This window comes from Nothobranchius furzeri, chromosome 8 (assembly GCF_043380555.1).
Source record: "Nothobranchius furzeri strain GRZ-AD chromosome 8, NfurGRZ-RIMD1, whole genome shotgun sequence".
NCBI lineage: Eukaryota > Metazoa > Chordata > Actinopteri > Cyprinodontiformes > Nothobranchiidae > Nothobranchius > Nothobranchius furzeri.
Window position 1 is genome coordinate 78,381,136 of NC_091748.1, and position 9,950 is coordinate 78,391,085.

The 9,950-nt window shown below is 47.4% G+C and overlaps 1 protein-coding gene across 8 annotated transcripts in view; it reads left to right on the forward strand.

Annotated features, from left to right (window-relative positions):
• Window positions 1–6,333, forward strand: part of ptbp1b (polypyrimidine tract binding protein 1b) — a 27,312-nt gene extending 20,979 nt beyond the window's left edge. For all 8 annotated transcript variants that reach the window (XM_015971241.3, XM_015971239.3, XM_015971252.3 and 5 more), the window contains 4 exons: window positions 443–535; window positions 762–978; window positions 1,054–1,131; window positions 4,157–6,333. In XM_015971241.3, coding sequence (XP_015826727.1) covers window positions 443–535; window positions 762–978; window positions 1,054–1,131; window positions 4,157–4,289 — 521 coding nt within the window. In that variant the 3' untranslated portion in view covers window positions 4,290–6,333. The remainder of the gene's footprint in view (window positions 1–442; window positions 536–761; window positions 979–1,053; window positions 1,132–4,156) is intronic.
• Window positions 6,334–9,950: the final 3,617 nt, after the last annotated feature.

Here is a 9,950-nt window from a genome sequence, read left to right on the forward strand (position 1 = left end):
CTCTGGGGTCAGAGGTCAAACCAGCTAGACTGGAGTAAACTCTGAGGAGCTGCAGCTATTGTGTGTTGCATGCCGGGTCTCCTTCAGTTTGCATGCGAGTGCTGAATCAGCAGCTCTTGGTTTTGTTGTGATAAATCCCAGAATGCATAGCGCCGACGTGGTGTAATCTGCCATTTGATTTCCTCTGAGCCTCACCCTTATTTTCCTTACTCGTATTTCCTGTTTACGACCATCCGGGCATTCCAGATGTTTAACCTACAGACGAGTGAACGTTAGAGCCCCCCCCCCCCCCGGTTAGTTAGGTTGTGTTTGTTGGGGCGGCGGGTCGGTGCGTTGACAGGAAGCAGCTTGTTGTTGGGTGTAGCTTTGTGTGCGGGTTGTTGTTGTTTATTTGTGGCCTGGAGCGTCTGCTTCACCTGCTGCTGTGCTTCTGACTCTTCAGGTGTTTACGGAGACGTGATGCGAGTGAAGATCCTGTTCAACAAGAAGGAGAACGCTCTGGTTCAGATGAGTGACAGCACTCAGGCTCAGATAGGTAACGCTCTGCACATGCTCAGTGTGGCCCAGTGGGGTCACTGTCAAAATAAAAGCCTCCAGAACGGCGTTGCCAGTGGTTTCCACAGTAACCGGGCGACCAAAGCTCTGAACACGTTTCATCTTTTTTATTTAAGAGTCTCAGACGAAAACACAGACGTTGATTTTCTGCTGCTGACAAAGCCGAACGATCCCGTTGAGCTTCTGCTCCTGACTCTGTCCCGCAGCCATGAGCCACCTGAACGGCCAGCGGCTGCACGGGAAGCCTCTTCGGATCACGCTGTCCAAACACACCAGCGTCCAGCTGCCCCGCGAAGGCCACGAGGACCAGGGCCTGACCAAAGACTTCAGCAGCTCCCCGCTGCACCGCTTCAAGAAGCCCGGCTCCAAAAACTACTCCAACATCTTCCCGCCTTCGGCCACTTTGCACCTGTCCAACATCCCGTAAGTCCCAGATCCGACTGCGTTCTGAGACGGGAGAAGGGAACAGCCTCAGGAGTCTCTGGTTTGTGTTTTTAGTCCCTCTGTGGTTGAAGATGATCTGAAGAGACTGTTCTCCAGTTCAGGAGCTGCCGTCAAGGCCTTCAAGTTTTTCCAGTAAGTCACGCTTTCAGTGGTTCATCGTTACGTCCTCTTCATGTCATGAAACTTCCAGGAGATCCTGTCTTTGTCTTCACGTCCGTCCCATTCCCCCTCTGATGCTGCGTATACTGTTTTTGCCTCTGATCAGCCCGATCAAAGCTAATGGATGTTAGCAAAAAGAGCTGGACCTCGGTCAGATGTTCTAATAACAAGCTAATCGTCATGGTAACGGCTACAGATGCGTCGGTTCTGGTTCTGTGGGTCGATAGGAACGTCCAGTTATTGTTGATCTCTGAGTTGCTGCGGCGGACGTTGCCGGGTTTGGATCAGAACCCGAATAATAAACAGTCCAGTTTTAACTAGAAATGTTCTCCGAGTGAAGCTTCCCTCGTTTAGCTACGCGTGCACTTTTACGTCAACAAGCCACACCAGTTATTTGTTTTTCTGATGTTTACTGACCCAGGGCCTCGTTGGTCAGACGTCCGAACGAACGAGTCCGGTGGTCGCTTGTAAGGACTCCTTGTTCACTTCCCTCTAGGGTTCATCATGCTGCCTCACCGCCACCTAGGACTGACTGATTAGTGTTGTTAGCCTCGAGGGCGACCTGCTGCTTCCTCTTCAGCTGTAAGTCGCTGTGGACAAAAAATAAACACGCAAACAAACTTTTCTCCACAATCATCTGCTGATGAAGCCAGCTGTTCATGTAGCAACGCCCTCGCACATGAAGGGATTCCTGCTGCTGCGTCGGACTCGTGGTTTTGTCCTCTCTCCTTCGTGAGCCGGCTCTTTGCTCGAGCACGGAGCGCCTCATGGACGACAACTCCTGTTCAAGATGGGCGGAGGTAGATTTGATTTCAGTGCCAGTTTCACAGATAATTAATAACTTTAATACAAGTTTTTTCCATCACAATGGAAGATGGCCAAAGTCATTCAATCCGTTTTCATCCAATTATCCAGAGTCGGGTCGCGGGAGCAGCAGCCTAAGGCGAGAGGCCCAGACTTCCCTCTCCCCAGCCACTTGGGCCAGCTCCTCCGGGGGAATCCCAAGGCGTTCCCTGGCCAGTTGAGAGACGTAGTCCCTCCACCGTGTCCTGGGTCTACCTTTAGCTCTCCTCCCGGTTGGACGTGCCCGGAAAACCTCACCAGGGAGGCGTCCAGGAGGCATCCTGACCAGATGCCCGAGCCACCTCAACCGGCTCCTCTCGATGTGGAGGAGCAGCGGATCTACTCCGAGCCCCTCCCGGATGGCCGAGCTTCTCACCCTATCTCTAAGGGAGAGCCCAGCCACTCTTCGGAGGAAACTCATTTCTGCCGCTTGTATCCGTGATCTCGTTCTTCCGGTCACTACCCAAAGCTCGTGACCATAGGTGAGGGTAGGAACGTAGATCCACCGGTAAATCGAGAGCTTCGCCTTCTGACTCAGCTCTCTCTTCACCACGACAGACCGGTACAACGCCCGCATCACTGCAGATGCAGCACCAATCCACCTATCGATCTCACGCTCCAGGTTTCCCTCACTCGTGAACAAGACCCCGAGATACTTAAACTCCTCCACTCGGGGCAGGACCTCATCCCTGACCCGGAGAAGGCTTTCTGCCCTTTTCTGACTCAAGACCATGGTCTCAGATTTAGAGGAGCAAAAAATAATTATTTTTTTCATCCACTTTAGTTAGACGTCCGGTTTGAACATCCATCCATCCATCCATCCATTTTCTGAACCCGCTTTGTCCACGTAGGGTCGCGGGGGGGGCTGGTGCCTATCTCCAGCGGTCAGTGGGCAATCAGGCGGGGTACACCCTGGACAGAGAGCCAGTCCATCGCAGGGCAACACACACACACACACACACACACACACACACACACACACACCCCTAAGGACAATTTAGACAGACCAATCAACCTAACAGCCTTTTTTTGGACTGTGGGAGGAAGCCGGAGAACCCACGCATGCACAGGGAGAACATGCTAACTCCATGCAGAAAGATCCCAGGCTGGGAATCGAACCCAGGACCTCCTTGCTGCAAGGCAACAGCTCTAACCACTGCGTAGCCCCGGTTTGAACAGCTGGTTAAATTCATTTTTCAAAAACAAATTCATCTTTTGAAATTTGTGCATCAACTGATGTTGTTGGTGACATTTTATGAGGAAAATTGGGTGGAAAGTGTCTAAATATCGCCCACAAAACCCTACCCACAGCTTCAGCCGTAGGAAACCTCTACCCTCACCGGTCCTGCCCACTAACCTTATGAATGATGAGTGACCCGCACTTGCATAGATCAAGGGGCGACGGTGGCACAGGAGTTAAGAGCTCGCCCCGTAATCGGAAGGTTGCAGGTTCAAGCCCCGCTCAGTCTGTCGCTGTCGTTGTGTCCTTGGGCAAGACACTTAACCCACGTTGCCTGCTGGTGGTGGTCGGAGGGACCGGTGGCGCCAGTGCTCGGCAGCCTCGCCTCTGTCAGTGCGTCCCAGGGCAGCTGTGGCTACATTGTAGCTCATCCCCACCAGTGTGTGAATGGGTGAATGACTGATTGGGATGTAAAGCGCCTTGGGGGGTTCCAGGACTCTAGAAGGCGCTATATCAAATACAGGCTATTTACCACTTAGATCAGAGCCAGAGGACTCCAAAGCGCTTTACACTACAGAGCATCATTCATCCATTCACACACTGGTGATGACGAGCTACGATGTAGCCACAGCTGCCCCCAGGTGCTGACAGAGGCGAGGCATCTGCTCAGGAGCCAGTCTGGATTCCCACCAATCAGATCAGAGCGCTCAGTGAAGTCCTCCAATAGCATCAAATCAGCCTCGCTGCGATGTTCCTGTCGGCCTCGGGTGCCTTCACAGCTTCTAACGGCCGTTAAACCCGTTCCTGACATCGTCACTGACGGGGTGAGATAACCGGTGGATGAGGAACACGGGTCGTCGTGGCGGTTCCTCTGTCAGATGCTGCTCGTACGCACGGGCACGGCTGTTCTGATACTTTTCTACTCACAGGTACAAATGACCCTGACTTGGTTCTGCTGTTGGTTTCTCTCACCAGGAAGGACCACAAGATGGCTCTTATCCAGATGGGTTCTGTAGAGGAGGCCATCGATTGTCTCATCCAGTTCCACAACCACGATCTGGGAGAGAACCACCACCTCCGGGTCTCCTTCTCCAAGTCCTCCATCTGAGCCCGGGGTCCTGCGATCCGGAGCCTCTTCACTCCGCAGAGAGCCGATCCGATGCTGTCCACTACACTCCAATCATTCCAGTGCACGTCTGCAGAACCCGCCGCCAAGTCTGCTGTGATTTTAAACGATTGTTTTTATCTTTAGGTTCTTTACAGAAGACGAGGAGTTAGGGCGAGACGTCTCCGCTTCAAATCAGTCAGAGACTAGAGTTTGCATTCCGACCGACGCGGAGCCAGAACGTTCCAGGTTTGAGTCAGAACTCGGACGTGAGCCTCCTTTGCCTTTTGAAATGGTTCTGGCGAGCTCTGGCTGAAACCCTGCACATTCTGACTCTAGTCTCGGATCTCCTTTACTGTAGCCTCCCCGCGGTGAGCCCAGTGGGCGGAGTCGGACCCCCGTGCCTTAACCTTGGAGTCGGAATGACCTCGACTCCGACACACAAATGAAAGCCTCTGTGAATTAGTGAGCGGGTTTACAGAAGCAAGGTTTACTGTTGCTGTATTACAGATATATATCTCCTGTTTTACTGGTGTCGTTCGTGCTTTACGTTAGCTCTGTAATGCTGTAGCGTCAAACCGGATCCGACGTGTTTTAGCAGGTTTTTGGGCCTCGTTAGTTTAGATTTAAGTTGAGTTTTTCTTTTTGACTTCTCTGTTTTCTTGTATGCAATCGTGTCGTGATCGGATATCGTAGCAATATTTTAATCATTCCTGGACGTTCTTTTGTACTGCGGCGTCCAGGCGAGCTCGGCTGCGGCTCGCCGCCTCCCGCGAGCCGGAGGTGAACGTTTTCGCGAGCTCGCCGCGTTCGTCGCGTCTCCTCTCAGAAAGTTTTATTTATGAGTTTGTGATCCACTACAGCTAAAAACCAAAAACGGCCTTCTACGTGCAAACAGCCCCACCCGCCTCAGGTTTCTGGTTTAAGGACTAAAACACAAGAGAACACGTTGAACTGGCTTCCGTGGCGTTTTCCTGTGAGAATGTTTTCTTGTGACCGCTTCACTGGATTCAGCCTTAGTCTCTTTTACAAAGGAAGGAGAAATTCTGCGGAGTGCCTTGAACGCAGCACCGAGTCAGTTCGATGGGGATCAAACCCGATGATGCTGGTTTAGATTTATTTGTGTCTTACTTTGATACGTCACCATTCCAGCCACTCAGAAGCCCCGCCCCCCTCCTTAAGACCTGCTGAACTTTACAGCTGTGAGGAATTCAGGTCACCTGGGAAAAATTGGTCTTCAAAAGAATCCACAAAGCCATTTCCTGTAAAGATGAATGGGAACCAACTTCGGTCAAGTTGGTTAAACTCAAACCAACTTCGTTTTTATTGCTTTTCCTGCTGATTTCAACTTTGGGCCAATCAGAAGAGTCTGCTAAATGTTCTACAGAAGAAATGGGACCAATTCAGACTCGTTCACGCAGAATCGTTCATTCCAGTTGATCAGATTTAGGGTTGTGTTTAAAATGACGACCATCGACCAAAGTGGGAGAGAAAAAACAAGACGAGGAAAGGATCAGGACTTCCTGTTTAGTAAAAATACAGAAACCCAGAAATCCGTAAAGATTCAAGACGTTTGCAGATGAAAACAGCAGCTTAAATTTGAAGAAGTCCATTAACTCACCGTTTACGCCTTAAACGTCGTGTCACCATGTTTGTGCAGGACCAGTCTGCCGTTTTTAACCAGTTTCAGTAAAATATTTACCTGTTTAGTTTAAATAAACAACAGATTTACTATTTATTTAGACTTCACGAAAGCTTTAATGTTTCCTGATTGGAACGTCAGACGGAATAAAAACCTGGTCGGTTAATTCAGTATAATCTGATTCCCAACAGCGAGACCGGTTTGTCCCAGGTGCACCTGAACACATCACGAGCCAGGTGTGACGACGTGTTCGACTGTAAATACAGGTTTTCTACGCAGCTGTCTGAGCGGCGATTGTTGGTTTTGTACCATGAAACGTGTATATTTTGATTAAAGTGGGCGACCAGTTCTGAGCCGTACACTGTTACTGTCGCAGAAGAAGATTAAATCACTTTTTATCTGAAACTTCACGACTCCTGTCATCTCTGAGTTTTAGGCCCCGCCCACGCCACGCTAGATGCGCTTAGACGACAAAAACGTAGTTGTGTGTGTGTGTGTGTGTGTGTGTGTGTGTGTGTGTGTGTGTGTGTGTGTGTGTGTGAGAGAGATACTAGAGACAGATGTTTGTGCGTGACGAACATCTGTCCGTAGGGGTGAGGTGAAGGCACAGACTGGTAGAACGTTCGGGTTAAAAGCTGCAGCCTTCACAACACTCGCATAAATGTCAAAATAAAATAATAATCCTAAAATGGGTGGAAGAATGGCGTTTACGTTTGGATCTATAATAGGGACGCACCGATGCCTCTTTTTTCCAAACTGATACGGTACCGATACTTGAATCTGAGTACTCGCCGATACCGATACGATACTTCCACCACACAAAAAAATGCAACGATTTGGAATACAGATTTTATTTCAGGCTCAATATGAAAAAACAGTTTTCCCTGCCCACTCCGTGTGTGTGTGTGTGTGTGTGTGTGTGTGCGTGCGTGCGTGTGTGTGTGTCTTCTCCATCCCCAGTGAGTCGTGGAGGATGGCTGCTTATACTGAGCCAGGATTCTCTGGAGGTTTCTTCCTGTTAAGTGGAGTTTTCCTCTCCACTGTCGCTGCATGCTTGCTTATTATGAGGATTGCTGTAAAGACTCTGGAGCTTAGTGCGTCAGTAAAACGTGTTCAGACTGTGGAGCGCACATTTAACGAAGCTTCATCAGTAAAAAATGAATTGAGGAATTTAATGAAACGAATCATTCGATGATTCGTTTCAGCTCTAAATCTTTTCCTTCTTGTTTGCACAGTTTGTTTACACTGTGACGTGTGGTGAGGTTCATGACTGGGCAGCCACCGACTGCTCTGCAATCACACTTTAAAATATACGATACCAAAACAGAAATTTGTATTTTATTTTTGAATGCTTTTATAGTTTTAGCTCTTTTAACTGTCATTAATAATAGTTTACTCTCTGGCTTGTCCCTCGTGAACTAAAGCATGCAGTGGTGAGACTCCTGCTGAAAAAAACTGGCTAGATCCGAAGATCCTCTCCAGCTATGAGCCGATTTCCAACCTCCCCTTTGTGCCAACATAATGGAAACTGGTATATAGACAGCTGTCCTCTGTTTGGCTGAGTGTGATTTAGTGGCATGGTGGAGACAGACGGATGAAGTTTATTTGAACAAAACACCACTTTGGGAATTTCACCGTTTAAAGTGTTTTTCCAGAACTCTTCAGATAAATGATTTCATTTGGAAAAGGAATTTTATTAAAGTAACTTTACTTAGTCACCAGCAGAGGGCGTCAGTCTCTTTTAAATGTCTTCACATACCTGTCGTTCGAGAAAAGTAAAACCATGGATGGATACCTGTGTCTGTTCGAGAAAGGTAACGGATGGATGGATGGATGGATGGATACCTGTGTCTGTTCGAGAAAGGTAACGGATGGATGGATACCTGTGTCTGTTCGAGAAAGGTAACGGATGGATGGATGGATACCTGTGTCTGTTTGAGAAGGGTAACGGATGGATGGATACCTGTGTCTGTTCGAGAAAGGTAACGGATGGATGGATGGATACCTGTGTCTGTTCGAGAAAGGTAACGGATGGATGGATGGATACCTGTGTCTGTTTGAGAAGGGTAACGGATGGATGGATGGATGGATGGATGGATGGATGGATGGAATCCTGGAGACTACAGATCCAGGTTTGTATCGTTTTTGACACAGAGCTGTCCACTGTGTGTGAAAGCGTTCCAAGATGGAGGACGACCAGCGAGTGAGTAATGGATGTGAAGCGCTTTTCTTTATTGGTATCAAAGTATCTTTTCTACCAGACTTTCAAAACTAAATAAATTGTCGAGTTGAGCTTGACAGCAAAATGAAGGTTTTCTTGTTCAGTTTAAAGTGAGTAGAAGCATTCATCACCGCATGTAGGCTAGGCTAGGAGCTAACGTAGCTTAGCGGAAATGACTGGCCTGAACGGCACCTTTAGTCGGATTATACCGTTCACACTTTGGCAAATTAAACAAAATATTAATTATGAATGATGTGAAAGAAAAGGTTATAGGCCAACTTTTTCATTAAAGTATGAAATTGTTCTTATTTTCTGAATGAAATAAAGCTTTAGGCTAAAGGTTTTACACAAAGGTAAATAAAGGAGCTCGTTTAGATGGTGAGTAATGTTATTAATGTGAACATAAACCGTGGCTGCTGCTGCAGAACGTTACGGTTCGCACGGCGATAACTACACGTTAGATGTCTCCCCCCCAAACACGCACACCACGGCCTACCAGGACCATCCAAACAAACAGTAGATCATCTATTGGGAACGTGTATAAAGTGTATTGATCATCTCAGAGGTTCACAGTTTGCTGTTTTGATTTACACTTCGTCTCAAAGATGAATTAAGTTAAACTTTGTTGATCCCAATGGGAAATGAATGTCTGGAAGCTCCTCCAGAACTTCTTGATGGCTGCAGAAATGAAGAGCCACGTACCCACCTGTGTGTGTGTGTGTGTGTGTGTGTGTGTGTGTGTGAGAGAGAGAGATGTGACGCTTCACCAAGAATGAAATCCTTTCATGTTGCTTTAATAAAATTCTTACATTTCTAACTTCTAATAACATTTTACGCATGTAACATAGCGGCATGTTTTAAATCTACAGTTGCAAAAAAACACTCATCCTTTAGAGGGCGCTGTCTCAAAACCAACACAAGCTGAGCCAGCAGTCGGCCTGAAACCATACACTATTGGGTCTGTTCTGATTTTTAACTTGGTGAACTTGCAGGAAAATGAAATGAGCATCAAAGGTTTTTCTGGACTTTCGTGTATTTAGGGTCTCGTTTGGAAATGTTTCTGGGCCCAAACCGCCGATCACTTCCTGTCAATAATCTCATCAAAGTAGAACTGGTCCAGATGAAAAGTTTTTATTTATTAAGGAAAAGAGAACATGGAAACACTCTTGCTGATGTAATAAATAACACACAACCTGATTCGTCTAACTGATAGTTTATTTAAATCCAGTTTGAATGTTTCTGTTTTTCCATGAAGTATTTGATTGAGGAGAGGATTCATAAATATGTGAAAAGCAGAAAGTGGAATGTGCTGTAATATAATGTAATTGAAATCTGAATCCAAATATCTGAAAGAAAAGAAAAACTAAAGGAAGAAGAACAGATTTTAACTGTTTAGGGAACCAGATCCAGCCCAAACCATCAACTATCCACCACCGTGCTGACAGCTGGGATCAACTTGTGCTGCTGTGTATTGTGGGTAACCATCTCCACTTTGGTCCGAGGGTCTTCTGGTCCCTTTGGATGAAACGTGACATCACATCCTGCTATGACCTTTGACCTTCTGGCTGGGGCCTGTAGGGTTTTACACGAAGCCCTTGGTTTTCATGTTTCTCTGAACGTTTTGGGAACTTTTTAATTTTAAGACAAGCAAACTAAAAGCCCCTGATTTAAAATGTAACCAGACTCTGTGCTGATGCTTAAGCGTTTGTCTGGAAGCATCAAGGTGAGGGTTTATCTGCCGGGACGATCAAAGCCCTGATTCTTCAGGACGAGACAAGAAAAGAACGGTGGGAGAGAGTGC